The sequence below is a fragment of the Chelon labrosus genome (genome assembly GCF_963514085.1).
Source record: "Chelon labrosus genome assembly, chromosome: 13".
Lineage (NCBI taxonomy): Eukaryota > Metazoa > Chordata > Actinopteri > Mugiliformes > Mugilidae > Chelon > Chelon labrosus.
Window position 1 is genome coordinate 2,276,353 of NC_140346.1, and position 24,064 is coordinate 2,300,416.

The 24,064-nt window shown below is 41.8% G+C and overlaps 1 protein-coding gene across 1 annotated transcript in view; it reads right to left on the reverse strand.

Moving 5' to 3' along the window:
- The window catches only part of clpb (ClpB family mitochondrial disaggregase), a 32,952-nt gene extending 10,777 nt beyond the window's left edge, over positions 1-22,175 (reverse strand). Inside the window, exons 1-7 of the mRNA XM_084558945.1 lie at positions 20,875-22,175; positions 20,168-20,219; positions 16,385-16,471; positions 10,475-10,578; positions 9,026-9,154; positions 4,724-4,821; positions 2,489-2,603 (exon numbers count right to left, since the gene is read on the reverse strand). Of these exons, the coding sequence (XP_084415071.1) occupies positions 2,489-2,603; positions 4,724-4,821; positions 9,026-9,154; positions 10,475-10,578; positions 16,385-16,471; positions 20,168-20,219; positions 20,875-21,331 (1,042 nt within the window). The 5' untranslated portion in view covers positions 21,332-22,175. The remainder of the gene's footprint in view (positions 1-2,488; positions 2,604-4,723; positions 4,822-9,025; positions 9,155-10,474; positions 10,579-16,384; positions 16,472-20,167; positions 20,220-20,874) is intronic.
- Positions 22,176-24,064: the final 1,889 nt, after the last annotated feature.

Sequence of the window (24,064 nt, forward strand, 5' to 3'; positions counted from 1 at the left end):
TGTCAGAGATGGACAACCAGATGAACAGTGACAAGAGGGGCTCCAAAGCTCTGTCGGCTTTATCAAGCTGTGTGAATGACAGCGTAACCTTCTGTGTGTTTGTGCGTCTTTTAGCTGATTGAGACCGACTTTGACAGAAGGGCACATTGACATTTCTCAGAGGACCCTGACAACAACAAGGAAAGGAAGGAGACACAAAACAAATGAAAGCTTGCTCTCTCGCTTTCTCTCACACACACTCAGAGCAGTGTGTATTGGGCAGGTCTGGTTGGCTCTAACATGATTACAGAGGGATGATTCTCTTCAATAACTCTTAGCCCTGAGAGCTAAACCTGGATCAATCTAACCTCCTTCCTGTGTGTGTGTGTGTGTGTGTGTGTGTGTGTGTGTGTGTGTGTGTGTGTGTGTGTGTGTGTGTGTGTTTGTGTGTGTGTCTTGCTGCAGGCCAGCTGTTCATCATGAGGAGTTCAGGTGGAAACAGTTGTTTTGAAGACATGACAAAACACAAATGCAAAAATGGGTAAAAGAAAAAAAACTTTTTATACCTTCTTTTCACAGCTTTTAGCAAAATGTTAAAAACTAGCCTGTTCATCGATTTATCTGACATTCTCCTCTCCTTTTTAGTACTCGCATATTGCAGAACAATTAAATAACAATAAGAAAACTTGAATGTCGATTTAAAACGGTATTGACTTTGATCATTAAATCAACTATTTGCTTAATTCTTCTTTTTTTTCACTGGCTCTAAATATTGTAGACTGGGAAGTTGTTATCTACTTTTTCAAAGGTTTTCAATTATTTTTTTTTTTTTAGATTATTAAGTATGAGGATAAAAAAACAGCTAGTCTATTTTTTTTTTTTTAATCTTTCATGTCTTTGATGGTTACCAATGGAGAAAGAGCCAGGGTGTAATGGTTGTTTATTTTTTAACTGCAAGAACTAAAAAAATGTTGTAGTATGGGACTTACAGTGGCAGTTACATAATCCAGCCCTGTGTATCACTCTATCTCTACATCCTTTTCTCATTTGTTGCCTCCTTATCTGCACTACATCCCATCCTCTCTTTCCTGCTCCATCTCCTCATCTTTAAATCTCTACTTCCCCTCAGAGACCCTGCCAGCTCACTCCTGCCTCCACTCACCTTTGATAAAAACTGACACAATAGCACACAGCGTCAATGTAGATGTACATTTGATAATGTGAGCTCTTGTAAATATATCTGCCTCTTCACTGTAATACTTCTCAGAGATCAATAAACTGTTTGTTTATCTCGTGACTTTCAGGATAATATGCCATGTGAACAACATTCATTAATTTCCTTGTCAAAGACTACAAGTCACATGATCATCCTCTCCTTCTAAGACGCTGACACTTAAATTCTGCTCAGATATGCATAACTGCCTTTGATTTTGATGGCAGCTGTGTAGTTTGTCTCAAATCTGTAGTCCTGTGTTTGTGATTAAGTATGTGACTCACAGAGGTGTTGAGTGGGAAGTTATTCTCCTGCCGGTTATAAACTCTGCAATATTTGATCTTACTAACACATTATGTTTTGTAATATCTGTTTCTAGCTTCGGGAACGAGTTAATTATTTTCACAAATCTAAACAGAAAATGTCCAATGTCATAAAGATAACACACAGCCTCTCACTTCGGTTGCAGAATCCTTTCTCGACACAAAACACACTCTCATCTGCAGATCAATACATGGCCTCCGTGGATGCCTGGTGTAATATCAGCTCTTTACTGTCTGCTGTGTTATTGTGCTCTAACTCATCCTCCCTCCTCTTCTCTATGCCCCGTACATGCTCTCTTTGTCTTTCTGTCAATGCTCAGAGCTGTCCGATTCTTAGCTACATCTCCACTATTGTCTATATTTGGTTCTCCTCTTCCTGTTTACATCACTTTGCCTTTCACCTGTTCATCCCCGAATCTGTGAGAGCAGAGCGAAAGATTCAGGAGGCGCATGAAGGCCACAAAGTGCCAGCAGAAAAGGACAGAAGGGTGAAGGAGAGAGTGGGCGTGATGGAGATGGAGGAGAAACAGAGGAGAGAAAGCCAAAGGGGAAAAGCGATAGAGGAGGAGGGGAAAGCAGAAAGATGGGAAGAAGAGAAGAGGAGGGGAGAGGGGTCTGTAGTATGTCTCCTCTCTCCGTAATCGTGTTAACTGGCGGCTCCAAGCCTGGCCTCTTCAGCTGTCACACACAAACACACGCACATGCACACAGCACCTGTGTTTGCCTGACAGACAGCTCATTCATCACAATTAACCAATTACAGCCTCCGCTGGTCTGTCTGATCCCGCCTACTGCTGGAGGGAAGGGAGAACAACAGGAGGAAGAACGGAGGGAAGCACGAAACAGAAATGTGAGAGGACAAAAAAAGTGAAAAAAGGAGGAGGAGAATGAGGCTGTGGTGGAAGATTATGTATTTATGTGCACTTTTGGTTGTTTAAACTGCATATAAAAGGTTGTGTGTGTGTGTTCGTACCTGAAGCCACAGTGTTGATGGCCCCCTCCTGTCCGATGATGTGCTCCTTCAACCTCCTCTCAAGGGGGAACCGCCTCCTTTCCTCTGCTTCTCGGCGAGCCTGTGCCTCCTGGAACTAGGTGGGGGTTAAAAAAAAAAAGATACACATTAAAGAAATGGACAGGACAGATGATGAATCTGGATGAGGAAGCATGGAGGGAAAGGAGGAAATATACAGTCAATGTATAATCAACTCTTAAGGAAAGTCTCACAAGACCTTCTCGCCTTACTCCTCATCTCTATCACCACCTTTCTTTCTTTATTGACTGCCAACCTTATATATCATCCTGTTTTCTGAGCACTTGGATGAAGAGGCAATGGCTCAAAGACAGAACTCACCCTTCCTTGTACCTGGGTTAAATATTTTTGTGTCAGGAATCAGGTGTCAAATGATGGTGTGTGCACGTTGTCTCTTTTTGAGTAAAGGAAATGCTGTTATTGCTTAGCTCTTGGTGCAGACGCTACTTTACTCATCTTTATTCAGACAGGTTACGAGAGTGAATTTAATAACTATGTTTCAGTTACATCATTTTTATCAACATCTTGTTTGACCTACACATACCTCTTCAGTAACCGATGAATGTGTTATAGTGGCGTGTGCAGTGTGACACTGATTTATGCTTCAACTCGCCAATGAATAATTGCAGTTTGTGAATAAGCTTGGTGATAATATGCGGCATTTGTTTGTAGGTATTAAACATAAAACAAAATCTTTATCTTCATCATATCTCTGCACTACTTCCAATTCAATCAATTCAACATTCTCTCTCTTATGCAGTGGCAGCTATCTGCTTCCCGTCTCTTCGTTTTCATCATACGCCACTATTTGCTTCTATTTTCTCTCTTCTGTTCACTTTTCTGAATCTCTCTTCCTAACTCTCTCCCTGTCTTCCCTTTCTTTTCCATTGTATTTTATCCTCCTTTGCCCTCACCCCTCTTGTTTCTCTTTCTCTCTCACAGCCACCCCATGACTCATTTATCCTCCCCTCTTTGTCTCCTCAGACTCCAGGTTTTCACCCTGCAGTGGAGGCAGGCTGTTTATTCTCTCTCTCCATCTTGCTTAGCTCCAGCCTGCTGTCAAGCCGCTAGATAACTACGGATAACTCGACTTTTATTTAAGGAAAATGCAAACCCAACTTCTGCTGCTACTACAGTATATACCTGTGAAATACCAAGAGCTGGAGCTTTGTTCACTCGAAAAACTCAAGACATTTCAGGCCTGCCCTCATCTAAAGCAATTATGTATTAACGTATGAATGTATGAACATCTTGTCAAAAGAAATTGATTTTTTTTCAGCAGTTCTTAGTTTACTTTACAATTGTCTGCAGTGGTGTTATTAAATAGCAAGACTTCAGTTACTTGCGTTGATTTATTTTATATTTTTTTGACAAATCCAACAATAGACTAATACATATTGTATGCGGACCCTGATCTGTTCTCCCGCAGAGCTCCACTGTTGTACACAAACTACTACAAACGCATCAGTCTCAACGTTACACTGCATGATATGTTTCCGCAAAAAAAGAAAAAAGAAACGTCTGCTGTAGTTTACTTAGAAGCAGAAACACTGTATAATAACCGCTATCATTTTCACCATCTCTGGAGAGTAGTTCCTGTAAAGCAGAGGTCACTGACAGAAAAAAAGAAATCAAGAAATGTATCCTTCAGAAGCTGACGATGGAACTGTATTTTAATCATCTTATTCTATGACTTTAATGCTAAAGAAGGCTGCAACTTTGCATTCCGAGACATCAATGAATTTATGCATAGTTTAGATAAAAATTACATATTCAAAGCTTCACATTAAATGAGCCTTTAGGATCAAAACATTTCAGCTTGTGTCATGATATGTGCTTTATATCGTACTCATCAATAACCCTGCTTTGTTCTTCAGCAGTTTTTAACCCCAGTTAACCTCCACCATCTTTCACAACTTTAGTACTCAATAGCACCTGTCAGTCAGTTCCTGGCTGACGCAGACCTCCTGAGGAGTGTGTGTCTGTGTGCATGACTCAACGCAAATAACACAGATGTCTGCAGGATGAACTGTGCTGAGTCATTCAGAGTGGGAAACCTTATTAACACATTTGTAAGCATGGAAACTAGTGTTGAGCTAACTGCTGGCCAACTCTGCGCAGCTTGTATAGATGCAAAACAGAATGAATGTTTGTGTGAATGTGGACAGCTCTTCGTACCTTGCCTTCCCACTCCTGTAGTACTGTGCTCACTTCTCCCTCCTTAGCATAGGCTCGAGCTGTATGTCCCAAGCTGTTGGTCTGCATGGGGTTGGCACCTGTACATGAGCAAGGACACACAAATGCACAGTTCATTAGAAAGGTAATAATAATAATAATAATAATAATAATAATCAAATTAACTAAAAATAGAGCAGCAACATACTCCTGTTTTCAGAAAAAGAGATTTACTGGTAGACTATCCACACACTTCCTCAGCAGGAGTGTTCAAACGTCAATCCAGGAGGTTAGAGGTCATGTGGGTTCAAGGGTCACTGAGGATAACTGCAGTGAAGCAGGAGAGACATGCAAAGACCCTGTAGGGGGTTTCATATCTGTAACGCGTGCCAATAATACACACTTTGACCTCAAAACCCACGCACCGTCACCCTGCACTATTATACAATCTACACACTGCAGGTTGTTGCAGGTTGGGGGCCACTGAGGGCACAAACACACAGCAGGAGGGGTCAAATGGAGGAAGATTTTTGTTAAATAAACAATCTTTAGGGGTCATAGAATAAATGGGAAGGAAACATAATGTCACAGTGTGGGTGAAGTGTGCCAACACTGGACAGCGGTGGGCTTGTCAGTGAGGGTGGTTAGCAGTGCCTTCTGCACCAACCTGTTCTACCATGTTCAACACAGTCACTGACACACGTGCCTCCACGTAAACTTTTCTGTTTTCTGTTGCATCCAACAACATTCAAGACAAAATGAATTTAGTTACATATTTGAAAAGGGCTTTCGACAGCCATGTTGTCACATACAAATATGTAGTTTGGTCTATGGTGATTTCTGGATATACAACATGTGGTTGGAGCTTGGCATTAAACCTCAACACTACTCTGGTAGGAAGCTACAGAGCAACCATAATGTATTTCCACAAACTCTCAAGTACTGCAACTTCATTAAAATAAAAAAAATGGAAAAGAAATTTAAAATGTCTCATTTAGTTTTTGGATTCTAGCACTGTAACCAATGAAAACATTTATCACTTCCTTATCTAAGTGATTGAAAAATGTTTGCCATTTTAGAGTATTTATGCAAAGGTGGACATGGAACACACGTTAAAACAAAAACAGGTTTTCAAAACATCTTCATAATCCCGTATTGTGTCGGCACTGTGTTGGCAATACTCAGGCCTAACCATGCATTTATCAGTATGTGCAACAAACAAAGCTTTATGCTCAACAATTCAGAGAAAAAAAAACACATTATTGTTTTCAGCAATGATGAACAAAATGCAGCACTCTTCTTATACAAGGATTTACTTACTGGAGATTCGAATGATGAGTCACACAAAATCTCTAGCGATACAGTCTGAAGCTTTAATGCAATTTAAGAAATGACTTACTCTCATGGGAGGAAACGTAAGGAAACTGCAAACTCACCAGAGTGACATGAAATGTGTCACTTTAATAAGTCAGCAGTGATATAGATGGAAATCTCTCTCTCTCTCTCTCTCTCTCTCTCTGCCTCCCTCTCTCAACACAAGATGAAGTGACAATATTCCTTGACACTATATTAAAAGTCTATTAGGGATGTTTAAGGTCATGAAAAAGGTGCATCCAAGTACTTTACTGATGTCTGTAGCACATGTACAGGGGGTTGAATGGGTCACCGAGAACCACAATATCCATCTGAAGTTTTTTTCTTCAGAAAAAAACAACAACTATGTAATCAATACAGGTGATGGTTGTTTCAACTGCTCTGGGCGGCGACCGCAGAGACTAATAATCACTGTGATGATTATCGATAAAACCCCTAAATTTTGTGACCTGCTCACAAAGCTATCGATCCTGACAACAATACACCGCCACCCTCCTCCCCCAACCACCAAAAACATGAGCGAGGAAAGCAATAAAGTACCCCACCGCACACAGACACACACGCACAGGACATAATAAATAGCATCATTTAGGGCTTTAATATCAGGCCAACCCTCTGGGCCATAGCACTTTATAACAGGATCAACATTAACGGCAGTCACACAAACAGACACACACCCCAGATCAACATTCTCATGCAGACACACACACAGCCACACACACACACGCACTCACACACACCCACACACAAAAAAATAAGATCCATTCATTAGGAGTGCTTTAGTTATGCCTATTAGGAGTCCCCTCCTCTTTCCCATTTCCTCCTCCCTCTCTTTCACTGCAGCTGGTGGTGGAGAGCCCCTGCTGGTCTTTGTGTGTGTTTCCTTGTATCTGTATTGTGTACGTCTGCCAGCATGTGTGTCTCTTCTGGCCTCCTACCACCAGCTATCGAGCTGTCCATTACTCAGTGCCCCCGGCCACGAAACCTATGTGAAGCCTGGAGAGAAGCTAGGCAGCCTCCACAGGTAAGGTGAGGGACTGTGGGACAAAGAGAAGCCTGAGGGTGGGCCTGGAGACTGTGATGGATGGAGATGTGAGTCGAGGGCCGGCTAAGGCCAAAAGAGCAAACCCACAGCTACTAGAGTAACATGGACGCACACAAACACAGGGGAAATAACAAGGTACAGGACAGACACAACTCTATAAACACATGTAGTGTGCACATACATGAAAGGAGGATGATGCACAATCAGAGACGCCACACGCCCTAATCCATATAAATGTCCTGAAGCTGTGGCACTTTATACAATTTTTTTTGTCACAATCTAAAAAAGACGAAGGAGGCTACGAAGAGGAAATGCATTAAAGAAAGAAGGTACAAGGAACAAGGCTTTGTCAAGAATAATCACATAAAAACCTTTTAGAAAAGTCTCGTAATTATGCACCGATTTATGCTGGATCACACATGCACACGGACAGCAACGTGTGAGTGCGATGTCATGACGGTGATTGGCCACGATGGCGGCGCCAACTAAGAGAAGGCAGAGTCGGGCGAGCAGCAACCGAATCTGTCTTTAATCTGATTGTCCTAAAACAAATGTCTCTGCTTGTGAAATTTCTTACCTTTTTAATTCAAAAATGCGTCTGCAGAACATTTGATCGAGTTAGATGAGGTGATTTGTTTAAGCGTATAAAGCGCTTACAGATGCACGGGTGAGACGGGCAAGACGGGCAGACAGAGCTCTGGATGCATCATCCATCATAAACATAAACAAGACATTAATATGGGCTTGTGTGTGCATTTCAGTGTGAGTACAGTGACAGTGGTTGGGGTGTTTGCAGATTAACCTAATCAGCCTACGAATGTCCTGCAAGCTTTGATTCAAAAAGGTACAAACTGAAACAAGGATATAGAGGGATAAAAGCATGAATATATGAATATTTTAATGAATCAGAAGGCGGCTTAAGTACTCAAACACACATGCACACGCATATATAAAAGCACACACATAAAGACACACACTTCCTGTGGTTGTGGAGTTACCCCAAGGGCATGTTCTGTATAGAGGTCACAGTTCAACGAGGCCTAGCTTGTTTAAGAGCTGCTCGCCTCGAAACTGAGGGAGATACTCTGCCCCCAGGGTGTGTGTTTGTGTGTGTGTGTGTAGCAGTGGAGTCAACGACAGGTGCAAGTGTAATGGGGGGCTGGGGAAGACGAACAAGTTATCAATTTCAGTTTTGTACGTAATACTGTTTATATTAAGTAGATGATACATTGGGAGCTTGTTAAAACAGCGACAATGCTGCCTTCAGCTCTAAAGGCAGATTGAAAACCATTTAGTGCGAACATCAAAAAGAAACATTAAGATGCAATGTGTGTCGACTAACTCTTGAATTAGGCTTAAGTTGGTAATTTCACTGATGATTTGATTTGCTTGAATATCTAAGGCAGGGCTGCTCACACTTTATTGGCTTGCAAACTACTTTCATAATCACCAAATCAAAATGAAATGCTAAAGAATTGTATTGTGAGTTCATGCAGTAATGCAAGGGGTGTGTGTGTGTGTGTGTGTGTGTGTGTGTATATATATACACACACACACACACACACACACACAATTCAATACATTTATGGTCACTCACCTTACTGCACTGCATGTCTAACTTATTAGCTCACTAGACTTTTGCAGCAGTGAGCGAGTGTAGCCTCAGAAGGGACAAAATATTGCATCCACTTTCCTATTTTCTATTTTATATTATTGTCCAGTAGAGTAAACCCTTATTGTCGATGATTATGCAATTTCATATCAAAGATAAAAAGTTAAAAAGACAATAATGCAGTATTAATATCGGTAGTTTGTAGCATCAAACTGTACAGCAGCTCTTCAAAATAAATTATAGTTATAATAGCTGTTATATTTTGGTAACATACCAGCCTCCAGCAGCATGCGGACAGTGTGTGGGTCGTCAGCCAGTGTGGCATAGTGAAGTGCTGTGCAACCACGGAAACCAGCCCTGCTGCTGAGCCTGCTGCTGAATTCATCCTCTCTGGACACCAGCACTGTACAGAAGGACAGGGACATAGAGACATGAATGAGCTGACACAAAAATAAAATTCAAAAAGCCAGCAGCGGACATGGTTTATTTGTGACATTGCGACGAAGTGTAAAGATTTTATTTTTTCCAACATAAACAAAATAAAGAGCTGATCTGATTTAGTATTACTCTGATTATGAATTAGAGATAATGCCTTAATCCCTCAAAGATTACTAGGATACAACATGTACAGTCCCTGAAGAAGAAGAGCTTTCTTTAATCTATTCTCAGTCAATAGTAAGGCTCCGTAACGTGTGAAAATAACAACACTACTTCTACAAAATTATCTTTCCTGTTTCAAGCTTCGCAAGAGTTGTTCATTTTCACAGATTTAAGCTCAACTGTCCGACATGATAGGAATAATGTGAGCTGTGTTTTAGGGTCTCTTTTACTGTGCTCCTTACTAATAACGGAGATAGTCTATCATTCTCTCCTTGCTTTTTTTTCATAAGAGCACTCATCTCATGCCACTCCTCCATCATCTTTTATTTTTTCCGCCTCCTTCCTCTCCTCCTCGGTGTCCATCAATTCCTTTCATCACTTGCTCCCCTCCTCTCTCTCCCCCAATAACTTTGTCTCATCCATTTCCTGACTTCCTCTCCCTCTCTCATCATTCCACCCATTTCCTCCAATTCCTCTCTATCTCTATCATTCTCTCAAACATCCGCATCTTCTTACTTCTCCTCCATCTTTAACCTTCTTCTTTTTGTTTCATCACCCTTTTTCTTGCAGTGCATCCCTCTTTTCCTCCTTCATCAGTCTTTCCCTCCCTCTATCCATCCCACTCTTTTTCTCCATGTCTCTGACAGTCTCTCTCTGCAGTGTGTGCATGAGAGAAAGACAGGGCGGGATAATCATAGCTAACCCAATAAAGCGTCGCACAGGCCCCCCTAGCCCATCCATCAGTGTGCGTCTGGGAAACGCTTCCCCACGCTACGCTGGCCCCACGTGGACCCAAACCTGACAGCCATATAAATGTCTGCAATATACATATCCCATATAAATATGTCTGCAGAAACCCAACACAGACTGCAGGGTGGGGGGTAAAGTGTGTGTGTGTTCGCGCTCCACAGTGTGGTGTCGGAAGAAAAACAAATAAAACAATAAAACACATGCTACATGTCACGGAACATATAAAATAAATAACACACAAGGAATCAAACATGTTCATGAATGCAAATTTCTATGCAAATATTAATGTCTCATATTATCTGGTTCATATGTATAATATTACAAACACACACAAACACACGCATGCACACACAGCTGCCTTTTTTTTTTTCACCTTCCAGAGAGTGGATGCCTTTCTCCCGTGAGGTGTCGTAAACGTTGTTAAAGTGATCTCCTGCGTTTGGATCGGCACCGGCTTCGAGCAAAACCTTCACCACGCTGGAAAATAAAGAGACACATGTTTAATGCATGTAATAATCACAACTAGAATCTGGTATTATGTAAATGCAGACATACACACAAACAAACAATCCAGTAATAACACAGTATTCACAGGATGGATGTGTTACAAGAACTGGATACCAGAGTTCAAACATGTTTATTCATATGAATGAAAAAGATGTATAAGGGCTTTGTGCGCAACACTGCACTTGCACATTCTTATACATGTTCCCATTTGGCCCATAGGCTTTATACTGGGTTGGATGTCACATAATTTAACACTGATTTTACAAATATAACAATAGTGTATGGATGAAACATAAAACTTAAAAATAAAATTGGATAATAATGTAGCGTGTTTCGGTTTCATGTGTTCCATCAATAGATTTAAATGAGTTTTTGGGTTGTAGGAGATGACTGATATGAATGGTACAGAAAACTCACTAATCTTTAAATCAAGCCTAACTGTTACATAAATGCAACCTCTGAGCTGAAAAACGAAAACGTGAAACGACAAAAATGTCCAATGAGGCTGGCTCCATTCATGACCAGGGGTAGGGATAGGAATTTTTATACATCTAATCTTTTTAAATTATATCAATCGTTAAAGTTACGCATAATAAGGGAGGGCCATGTCAAGTGACAGGTAGGGGCCTTCTCCACTGCCAGTCGTGCACCACCATTTTGCTCATTTATGAGGGCAACAGCCTGAAAGACTAAAGACTAAGCTTCAAAACTGCTCTACAGAAATCCTGTGAGTGAATTCACAGAGGATTCGTCCATCTTTATCACCATCAGTCAATGCGACCTAAAGTGTTATTCATCTGAGACTGCATCTGGGTCTGTTACTTCCAGGAAGATGCACTGGACTTGAAACCGGGATACAACTTGCTTTCTTCATGTCACCAAATATAACCTTGACCTTTTCACAAAGTTTCTCACAACCTCACAGCTTGAAAGAGACACACATACAAATATCCATTTCTTCCACCATGACACTTTCACCTGATTCACTTCCATCTATTTTGTACCATTGATACACTCCACTTCCCTCTTTCTCTCCTTCATTACACATTGGTCCGCCTCATTCCATGTACATATGTGCACATTGAAGGGGCAAGGGTCGGGCCCATTTCCGGCACTGTTGGGGGGCCTTGTGTGACGGAGTGGGTGTTTGTGTGTAGTCCTTCATTGGAGCGTACCGCCTTATAGAACAAACACGAGTACCTCGGCAACACCACTCACTGTGACCCAACGGACATTCCGGGTACCATCTCTCCGTCTACTGAACACACTGTCACATACACATGCTTGATAATTTAAACCATGAACGTCAGCATTGGCTTTGACACTGAGACACAGACATGCAGAAGTAGACACATAAAAACTAGTCAGCTAGTCTGGGCCGACTGAGAGAGAGGCGGTGGCCGAAACATGAACCCTGCCAGTACGCTGTCATTAAACCTGTGACCGTGTAATCTAGAATGGGAGGGAATGATGGATCATCTTCAGCTAAATGGTTATGGCAGTGGCCTGAAAGAGCTTAAATGGAGCAATATGATTATTCATAGGAGGATGAGGTGGACTCGTAACAGTGTACAGCCACTGAACCTGGCCAGAAGACATCCCCTCAAGAGCGATGGAGCAACTTCATAGGTTGACGTTGACATACCACCAGTTGAAATTAAAAATCTTGTTTGCCTGTTACAACAAAAAAAAATGCTACTTTAAACAGAAAATTTGAAGAAAATTAAACTGATATTTTAACTTTTAGTAGAAATATAAAACAGCAACACATTTGAAGCATCTAATTTGACTTAAGATTAACTTTTTTTTTATTTCCCCATAATTGTTCTAAAACTTAATGATGGATGATGTGTTGAGATCACTTCATCTGACCAACAGTCTAAACCCAATCTGCTATTAGATATGATAAAGAGAAGCAGTAATACTGCAGAGGCTGGTACAAGCAAAAAACAAAATGAACAAGCACATTTTTTAAGTAGCTGGGGGCTAATTTACAATAATTTCAGCAATAAATAGAATTCGATACCAATGACTGGATAACCAGCAGGCCAAAAAATAAACAAAGTCAAATATTTTCTTTGTCTCTATTTATTTAACGGAAATTTAACTGGATTTCGCTCTCTGTCGTGACCACAGATCATGTGCGTTCCTGTGGGAGAGGGAGGCTGAGAACATTCTGGCCAGGTCTTTGTGTCTAACCTTGCTGAGGGGGTATAAAAGGACTATCGGGGGGTCTCCTTTTGTTACTGTATCACTGTGGCTGGGGGCAGCAGGGGGGCCATGACCCACGGATGGCTCTGCTCTCACCCTTGCAAGCACTTCTACAAACACATCGATGCATTCTATGAGACACACACAAACTAAAGTTGGTCACACGAGGTTGGGCAGGACTGTGTGAAGAAAATGAGACGGCCTGAAAAGGGGTTAATGGCATAAGAAAGGTAAACACGAAGGGATAAAGACAGGAAAACTCCAGAGCGGAGGAGGAGACGGAGGAGGAGCAGATGAAAGGAGGAAAGTGCAACTAAAAAGATGAAAGAGAGGGAGATTTAATTACACAGGACGGTACTAAAACTAATGAGCTTTTGTAAACAGTTTTACTAATCAACTGATGATCGAGTGGTTAACTTTATTTGGGACGCTTAGAGGAGAGCTGCAACACTAATTTGAGGCCTAACTGAAGGCATGCAGAGGTTAATTAGGTTAGACTCACATTTTAAAAGACTGGGCAAAAAGTTTACAGACTTCTTGATAAAACAATATATGTATATTATGTGTAGTATCTTTAAGTGATAGGATTATTTTACTTTGATGGCTAAACTAAAACCAAACGTGTTATCTAGCTGCCATCTTTATGCCCACATGTCATGTATCATATAACAGACAACATATCTGGAAGAGATAATGAGTTTAGTTTGGTTCAACTTGAGGGAAAAATACTTTTTACATTAATCAATGTAGGGATGTCTGAATTAATGCTCAGCTGCATCATTCCTGGAGCTAATATAGTCTGCATCTTACTTGGAGACACTTCAACAAAAGCTTTAACCTCCATTTACAACATGGTCTCCCTACTGTTTTGTAACAGTAAGTTGCAGCAACTCATCATTTAAACTAAGGCTCATAGATTTAACCTTCCAACTTTGCCTGAGTTTTATCAGCAGGTGACTGGTGTTGGTTTCCAAACCAGCCCTGGAGGGAAGACAGGAAACAGACACTTCCGTCTCCTTCATGCTATAATAGACACCTGAGCCGAGCTGACCATCCATGTCTCTGACCACCTGGCCCAGATGCTGGACCTCACTTGACCTTGCTCCTGCTGCACACCTGGGGTCAGATATATACCAGAAAGCGAGATTCAGAGCAACAGTAAGCAGTAACTTAATTTGCCCAAATGTAAGTTATGTGCTCACGAGACAGTTCATATGACACAATTAAGTGTAATTCTTTGTAACTAGAATTCGACCAGTCATTTCACAAGCCTTGTTAATCAATATAACCCGCTTTTCTTGGTTGAACTGGCTGTGAAAACTGGTGACATTCATGTCCAACCTTGGACGGCTACCACTCTCTTAATTCACAGTTGCTATGTGGTTTTTATATTAAAAGATAAAATATGTTGAAATAATTACATGAAACCCAATTAATGTGGCTTTCAGAGCAGAATATCTCAAACGCCGCAGTTTATTTTAATATCAGAGCCCACCAGAGGACATTTTATTTTAGTATGGTGTGAAGAGAACCTCTGTCCTTAAATCATGTTGTATTGTGAACAAATGATGATAATTTTTCACCAGGAGCCATCTAGTCCAGCTAATCCTGGTCCCAAACCCATAATCCCACTCCACATCACTCTCAATGGCTGAACTGTGATCCCCCTCTCTTCCTCCCCAACGAGCTACTCATCCTCTCGCTCCAACATCCCTCCGCTTTCCCTCGTTTCTGCCTGCCTCCCTCCCATCGAGTCACTCGGCCGACAGGTCGGAACGGTCAACAGGCGTTACACTCGGCCAAGCACTCATTGTGCACGTGAATGCAGCGAGGGAGGGATGGAGGGGCAAAAAGAGAGATGGAGATGGGTATTGTGCGTTAAAGAGTGCAAACAGAGGGCCGGGCCCAGCGCCTCCCTGATTTAGCTCTACATCAAAGATAAGCAAACACACGCCCCCACAATGTCTCACCCTTAATGCTTACACACAGCCCTCTACTCCACCCCTGATTCTCTCACGCAGCCACGCCTCGACCCCTGAACACAACACATGTGGCGGATGCTACACTTGAAATATATCTCGAAATATAATTATCACTCTGGTCCTGGAAAATTTAAATACACTGTGAGAGAAGGGTGGAATAATTCAACGCTGAGATCCATACTGACACTAGCTACAGGCTAGACCTTGTTCATGAGTAATGTTCCCTGTGTTTTCACTTAACGGCTGCAAATAAAGTTGTGTGTGGCTGAGTAATAGGCAGTTGGCCTGTAAGATATTTGGTATAAACTCCCCTTGTCTCGTCACTTGTGTGTGTGTGTGTGTGTGTGTGTGTGTGTGTGTGAGTGTGTGTGAAGCGATGTTGTGTCTTCCCTGCAGCAGTGACGGCTCACTGGGGGGTTGGAGGATGGGATTAAACACAGAGGAACGTCACTGTCTCGCTGAGTTATAGCACTCATAACACATATACACACACAAAAGACACGCACAGACAGAAGATGGGTGAAGACACACACACAAACAAATCTGTATCCAAAAAACGCTCGACACACACAGAGAGACACATCAGATCATTAAACACAACATGACGCACTTCGATACATTATACAGTGACCATCACTCAGCACATGATGCGAATATAAATACACACTGCAGCTAAAAGATGATGAAATAATCAAACAGAATGATTGTATTTGTCTGTGATGACTAGTTACAGACCAGTGACTAGGTGAGGAACAGTCTCAACCCCAATCACTGATTTTTGTTAATAAAATAGAAGAAAATCAAGTAAAGTTCACAGAAATGTCCAACAAAAAAAAGAAGAAAAAACTTGACAATCATATTTAAAAGACCAGATGAAGCAATTGGGCTTGTACTGATTATCAAAATAGCTGTCAACTTTCTGTTGCCCAGAAAAAACAATTAACTGCTACAACATTATTAAACTAATATAAAATTCAAGTATTGGGACGCAATCATCTAAAACACATCTGAAATTTGAAATTAACACAATTTATGGGGTCAAGTCTGAAAACTGTAGACAATGCTGTAGCTTCGCAGTGAATCATGATTTTTCTAATTTGCAGCCTGAATTCAAACGACCTTACAAAACATGAGAAAGAAGCATCTTTAGTCTTGAGATTTAAAGTAAGCTCATTTGAAGCTATTTTCATATTCAGATTTCACTTCTCGCTCATGAGGCCCTTTAACAAAGAAAAAGTGACCAAACAACCCAGCAAAAATCAAAAGCCCTGTAAATTGGATTTGGCCCGGCCTTAACCTCTGCCTCTTTCTGTGTGGTGTGTGTTCTGGGGGCCAGGAGGCTAATTTAATTTGTTGGACAGAGAGAGACGGGGGAACGGGCAAAGACCGTCTGTCAGTCTGAAAGTTGCTCTTTGCACTTCTGAAGACATACTGTAACAACGAGAGCGGGGACGTGGACGACATATGCTCTCACGCTAACTCATGCAGACAGCTGCTTGACACCAAACCTCTGCATTACTGTCACATATGCTCACTGGGTCAGCTAAGATGTTCGGGTTTAGGCGGATTGAACACACACAGACCTGTGCTGTCGGTTCATGGCAGCCACCATGAGAGCGGTCCAACCGAGACGGTGGCGGTGATTTGGGTCCACCCCCTCTTTTAGCAGCCTGATGGGACAAAGAAAGAAAGTGGTTTAATTTTTACTTTAGTGTCGCCATTAACACATACTTAGCACTGGAATCAATAAACAGTAAGTTTGTGTTTAATTTTTAATGCATGCTCAGAGAGGACCCTTCATACTTAAGGGAAATGATGCAAATGAACATTACCAAGTGTAAAAGCTAGAAATAATGCCAGCCAGCTATTTGCAAGTTTGTATTAAAGACTTGGCATAAAATCAGCACATGCTGTCTATTGTGTGCAGCAACACACTCTTGAGCAGTTAATGTGTCTGTGTGCAAAAGACCACCAGGTGTGTGCTGAGTTTTCTGCCTAAGGGTATAACACCAGGCACTTGGTGGCACAGTGTTTCTAAGTGTGTGTGTGTGTGTGTGTGTGTGTAATGGGGGGGTGGGGGTCCGTCTGTCGTCTCTTACGCTGAGCAGACAGACAGTGTGTGTGTTTACAGTCAACACAGTGGCCTCTGTCTGGTCTACACTCAGCTCAGATGCTCTCTGGCTCCGTTTTCACTCCTTGGTCTGCATGCAGCATCAGACAGAGAACATTAAGCTCGCCACCACAGCTACATCCAAGCTTTTCGGGGTGCATTGAGAGGCTCAACCAGTTTAGTTGCTTCTTTTTGCCGCTTCTTTTAAATGTGTTACCCGTTTTGATCTTTTAGCTATATTTTTTAGTGTTACCAAATGAACAACCAAATTGCACTTAAAATAAACTGAAACATTGCAAAGATCCAGACACTAATACAGGAGAGAAACTGGGCTTTAAGAAGGGGTTTAGTAGCCTATAATAATTTCTTGTTATATTATTGTAACATGTAATAGGACAGACACGGGAGCTGCTTCACTGGCATTTCTGCTCTAGTAGTAATATAACTGCAATAAGGAAAGCTATTTTAATCACAATTTTAAAATCTAAAAATGCTGAAAACCGTCCCAATTCAATGCCAGCTGAGGACCTGTGTTTTATGTCCCACTCCTCTGTTTCCTCTTGTTTCTGTCTACCTCGATAATGTTCTACCCCAAAAAAATGCTTAATACCCTGGCCACTTCATTAGTTAATCCTCCATTCCTTAAAATTCCATCACAAAAATAGCCATCAAAGGGTGTGGTCATAAAGGGAAGGACATGATCAGGAACAATACACAGGTGGGCTGTGTCATTTAAACAATATTTAGTTGGTAGTAAGGGTTCAAAAGTCTGACAAAAAAATATCCCCCATCACCAGTATGTAAACCTTTGAGTTTGTTGTGTGTGAAAATCCCAGGTCACCGGTTTTTGAAATACTCAGACCAGCCCATTTGCCGTAATAAACTACACCACGTTCAAAGTAAATCTCCTTTCTTCAGCAGATCGTCTAGACCATGTCTATAAGCCTAGGTGCACTGAGTTGCTGGGATATGATTGGCTGATTAGATATTTGCATTCATGTTGAACTGGTGTACCTAATGAACTGGCCAGTGAGTGGCTTCAGCATCTTCTGATGTCAACTCAACCTTTTAGAAGTTTCTGCCAAAGTTGTAGAAGAGCACATTTTATAAAGCCTCTGTGAAAAAAAGCCCTCTGGTCTCTCGTCTACCCCTCGGCAGACACACCCTGACACTCTACCACTTCTGTAAACTTAGCCAAAGCACTTAACACATCTGAGACCTGCTGCCTTGCTCTTACTGCACTCTCACCTACGCCATCTGCCACATGTGCACAGGTAACTCTAGCCAGCAAATGGAGACACACATCGATAATCACATGTATGCACACACTCAAGTACATGGATTTGGATACCAATACCTAAGAGTGCATGCAGCTACTCATTAATACAGATGCACTGATTTCTACCCTGAGGGGAGTAGCGTGACTAACAAGAACTTCAACCACATGTTAAAATGAAGAACAATTTGTGTGTGCTGTAAGCCTTCAAATACTTAGTAGATAGTCAGTTTGTTAACAAAGGGATTTCCACAATAACGTTCACGTGTATGCCTGTGACTAGTCTATTCTCGTGGCATTTTCTTTATTTTGCACCCAAGTTGCACCCAATGCAACATAATCAGATGACATGCTATAAATACTATAGGCTTGGGAAAGGCATTGCGCAACGTGCATGTGTATACGCACACGTCTGTTCATGTATAGTACAAGTGGTTGCCTAGCTCCGTTTAGGCTTAAACTCAGAGAAGGTGTTTCGGTCAATTTGGGAGCTTGAGAAAAGATAAAGATAATTCAACATGGGAAAAAAAATAAATAGAAGAAAACAAGCAAGGCACACGGGTGAAACTGAGCTCTTAGTTTGACATTCATCCTGAAAAGACGTCCTCCTTTAAACATATACAGGTGTTCCTCTTCTACCACCTGGTGGTTATTGGTGGGACTACAAGTAAAGGTGTTACCTGAGAACTATGCCCGCCATAAAGGAAACAAAAAAAAAAAAGGTCAGACACTCTCATTTCATTGGACCGCCTTTGGCTTTGATTGTTTGTTGTGGCATTGTTTCGATAAACTTATGCAATATCACAAGATTTATTTCCATCCAGTGTTGCATTCATTTTTCACCAAGATCTTGTATTGATGATGGGGGAGTCTGACCACAACGCAAAGCTTTCTCCAGCACACCCCAAAGATTCTCAATGGGGTTAAGGTCTGGACTCTGTGGTGGCCAAACCATGTGTGAAAAAATTATTAAGCTTTATAGTAGGCACTAGGCATGATGGGTGCATCACTTCATCTGCCTCTCTTCTTACCCTGATGCCCCCATCACTCTGGAACAGGGTAAATCTGGACTCATCAGACCACATGACCTTCTTCCATTGCTCCAGAGTCCAATCTTTATGCTCCCTATAACTGAAGCCTTTTTTTTTCCAGTTAGCCTCACTGATTAGTGGTTTTCTTAAGACTACACAGCTGTTCACTCCCAATCCCTTGAGTTCCCTTCACATTGTACGTGTGGAAATGTTCTTACTTTCACTACTAAACATAGCCCTGAGTTCTACTGTTGTTTTTCTTTGATCTGATTTCACCAAACGTTTAAGTGATCGTCAATCACGATCAATCAGGATGTTTTTCCAACCACATTTCTTCCTTGAAAACGATGGTTCCCCACCATCCTTCCAGTTTTTAATAATGCGTTGGACAGTTCTTAACCCAATTTTAGTAGTTTCTTCAATCTCCTTAGATGTTTTCTCTGATGCATGCCAATGATTTGACCCTTCTCAAACAGATTAACATCTTTTCTACGACCATGGGATGTGGACCTGTTTGCTTAGTTAAATTCAGGTGGCAACTTTTTTTGGGCAGGTAGTGTATTAACTGCAGTTAACAAAACATAATTTACTCTTATTATACCATAAGTACCTTCTAAAAAAAAATCACGTGGATAACATTAGAAAGAGTCAAGAACACTTTCACATGCTAGAATGTAAAGTACTTTAGTGTTTATGGGTGCGTGAATATTGTACTACAAATCAGCCACAATACTGGGAAACAGGACCAAAGGTTTCCCAGCGTAACACTGCATTATAACAAGTCAATCAATTGCATCCTGGTCACTTGTCAGTGGTGTTAATGTTGCGGATGATCGATGTATGTCTTAAGTATAAAAAAAGACATAAAGTAGATACTGTGGACACAAGAAGTGCAAAGTGTTTGTTCATGACAACTTTGAGCCCATATGTGTGGGAGTGTGTGTGTCACCTGGCCACATGTTGAGAGTTACTGGTCCTCGCTGCCTCGAGAAGAGCATCACCTTGTTAATGCAAAAACAGACACATAAATTATTAACTACACATGAAGAATATGAAAAATGTCAGTACACATTAGTATATGGGGATGAAGGCTGATCCATTGGCCACTGTTATCCTCAATCTACAGACCATTACAACACATGTAAGGGGGCGGTTGTGGCTCAGTAGGTTGAGCGGGCAATGTGCCACATGCCGAAGTGTCCTTGAGCAAGACACTGAACCCCCAGTGCGTGGCACTGGTGTGTGAATGTGTATGTCCTTGTGCGACTGGGTAGATCTGTCTATATAAAAGCAAGGCCGTTTACCATGTATTTATCACTCATTCATTCATTCATCTTCTGTAACCACTTGTCTTTGGACAGTGGGAAGAAGCCGGAGTACCCGGAGAGAACCCACGCAGACACAGGGAGAACATACAAACTCACAGAAAGGCCACAGTCGGCCTGGGTTTGAACCTGGAACCTTCTTGCTGTGAGGCATTAGTGCTAACCACCACACCACTGTGCAACCACACTTGTATTTAGATTTTTAGATTTTTGAAAAAAAAAGTCTTCTAAAGATTTACAATATTTTCTACACAAAACTAGATTAATGAACAAATTATTTATGCTAATTGTAAAAATGTTGGACAACAGAATGGCTGCCGATTAAGACTACCTTTATTATCAGAGTCTTTCTTCAGGCAGAAGGCTACAGCTGCAGCAGACAGCACACCGGCAGAGGCCACTCCCGCCCGCCGGGCCCCTTCACCTGTTCCTCGGCCTTCACCTCCGCCGCTGTGTCTGTTCTCTTCCCAGTATTGGTTGTTATTGCGCCCTCTGCTGGCCAGAGCCGCCCAGGAGCTGCGGCGATTCTCCAGGTTAGATAGCCATCTAGGGGCGAGGTGGTGGTACTGCACCAGCGGGTTGACACTGGTGCCCGCGGTCTCCTCAGCCAGAATTCCTCTCCTGGAGGTCCGGGAAGTGGAAACGATGGGGTTCCGGTTGGTCTCCGCCGGGGTCTCACGGATGCCCTGGCAGGCGGCACCGTTAGCGCTGGTCTTGAGCACGCGGCTACACGGTGACAGGCTGCGCGACCTTCGCGCAATTAGCCTGGTGGGAACAGATGATAACATAGCGATATCTTCAACGAAAACGAACCCGGGGAAGAAACCCTCAGTCTGGCGGTGATTCCAGATGGCAACGGGCAGTCTGTAACCCAGAGACACCAGTCTAATTCAGATGTAACGGCCACTGTAGCTCAGCTTTCAGGCAGCTAGTTACAAACATCGGGACGACAACAACCGATTCACCTCATCGTAGTGTGGATGTCACTAGAACCGCAGGGTATTCTGGGAAATGTCGTTTTACTGAAAACCTGCGAGCCGGTTGCTATGACGAAATCTGCATCCGGTACAGACTTCCTTGTTCGCTTATATCAAGTTAAGTCAGGTTTGAACACTGTTTCAAACCAGGTTTCAACACTGTTTCAAGTACAATGTGTGAAATGACGTCTAACGTTTACATTTGAAATGTCTTTCCAAAACTACAACGAAATAGTGTAACTGTCACTAGAACAGATGCAGACTATGTTTTCTTACGGCATTTGGTTTTACTTCTCAATAGTGGTTTTTGTCACTGAGTAAAAGGATAGTTGTTTACGTTGTCTGGGGCTTTCTTTTACATCTCCTTTGTCATCGGGTCATCTGAAAACCGGCATAAAAACGATGAGGACAGCGGTTTTATAGAGTATTGTGCATCATGGCCACCAGGTGGCGTCAAATAACATCTGTTAAGGTCTTCGATACATTACATTGAACAGTAAGAAAACTGTCATTGGTTTCAGACATCTTGAGAATGGATGGTGGCTGGTTTTAATAATTAATTGTTTTAATATAAGCCTGTAAACATTTCTTTTCTTTGTCACCTGTTGCCATACTTGTCAGCTGAACAGTCGAGGGCGTTGTTTGTCTCTAGCATAAATTGGAGACAGACGAGAAAGTTAACAAAAGTAATAGTTTATTTCAATAAATTATTTTTTTAAAAACAAATGGCAGGTGAGTTGTGGTGAGCTTTTCCTGCAAGAAAATGGTTTCTCCCTGAAGCAGAGACGTTGTTTTCCCCAGGCCTTTTATCCACAGCTTTTGCCAGGGACCTGCACTGCCACTACATGGGCCAGAGGTGGCGCAGAGGGACGTACACTGTCAAACAATTGGTTTCAGCCACTTCTGTTTAGTCCTCATTTCTCATTTAAATGTTTCAAATACTCTTAAATCAATCGTATTTCTTCTACCATGTATATTTTTGAGTGTGGAGCAATGGAAAAATCATTAGTGCAATGTGATAAGTTTTCAATGAGACTAGGAGGGGACCCCACATGACAACACATGACTCTTTAAAGTAGTTAAGTATGACATCGGGGTCCAATTCAAAAGGAACAGAAGTTATCCGTATAGAAGTGAAAAAAGATTGAAAAGGAAAGAGACGAAAGGAAAGCAAGACAATAGCAAATGAGGTGAATTATGGGGGGGAGAGATTTGAATGAAATAACTTCCAAGGCCTTTCTGTGTGGAGTTTGCATGTTCTCTCTGTGTCTGCGTGGGTTCTCTCTGGGTACTCCGGCTTCCTCCCACTGTCCAAAGACATGCTTGTTAATTGGTGATTCTACATTGGCTATAGGTGTGCATGTGAGTGTGAATGGTTGTCTGTCTCTCTGTGTTAGCCCTGTGATAGACTGGAGACCTGTCCAGGGTGTACCCCGCCTCTCGCCTGATGACAGCTGGGATAGGCTCCAGCCCCCCCCCCCCCCCCCATGATCCTTCTCAGGACTAGCGGTTACAGAAGATGAATGAATGAACTTCCACTAGTGTCACATCACTTTGTCTGTTCTTTCTTTCTTTGATGGTTAACATTAGTTAAACTTAGCTAGCAGAGCAGTCTGTCCAGTTCTGTTGTCTGTGGCCAAGTCGAGTGTGCAAATTTTTGCCTAGGGCCCCAACAGACTGTTGCCAACTCAAGGGGAAACTGCATGAATTTAATACTTCCTGCAGCAGAAACCTAGATTTATATCATGGATTTATATCATGGATATAAATCTGTCAGCTTGATTTGTTTGATATTTCTTCTACCTTCTTATTTCCTGTTGGCCTGTGATGCTGCAGCAGACAACCATGAGTAAAAAGAAAATACATTTTATTTATCAGGAAAAATGGCAGAAACATAATTTTCAGAAATCTATTGTATTTGGCATTCGCATCTACACCATCTTCGCATGATTAGTTTACCACTAGTACCAATACATACAGTGTAGGCCTATTCCAGAAAAAACAAACAAACAAACAAACAAAAAACGGTGTTATTGGAACTGCCATTTTGCTGTGAGCGAAATACAACCCATGCAGTCCCATTTTGATACACACAGGAGTGGGCCTCCCACAGTGGAGTATAGCTGTAATTTATTAGGTGGGTATGATGTGTGCTGGCCGTACGCTTAACGTGCCTTGCCAGACATGAATCATAGAGGACATCATGCTCTGCCATCATAAATCCACTCACACCTTTGACAGATCTCATCTAAATGCTACAGAGGTGTAAGTGTGGGTTTGCTGTTGTGGACACCTGACCATATACATTCATTCTCTGCCACCTGTCAATATGTTTCATTTTATCTGTTCCTAAAGCATTTATTGTTATCGATCTCAACATGATGGGCATGTGTGATTGCTGTTTTTTATGCAGCTCCAAGGTTAATAGATCAAAAATGGTTTTATGAACACAAGTGAAACCTCATCACATTTCATCATATCACAGTAAAAAAACACAACTTGTAAAGACTCAAATCTGCTTTGCTACAATCAAGTCAAAAGCAA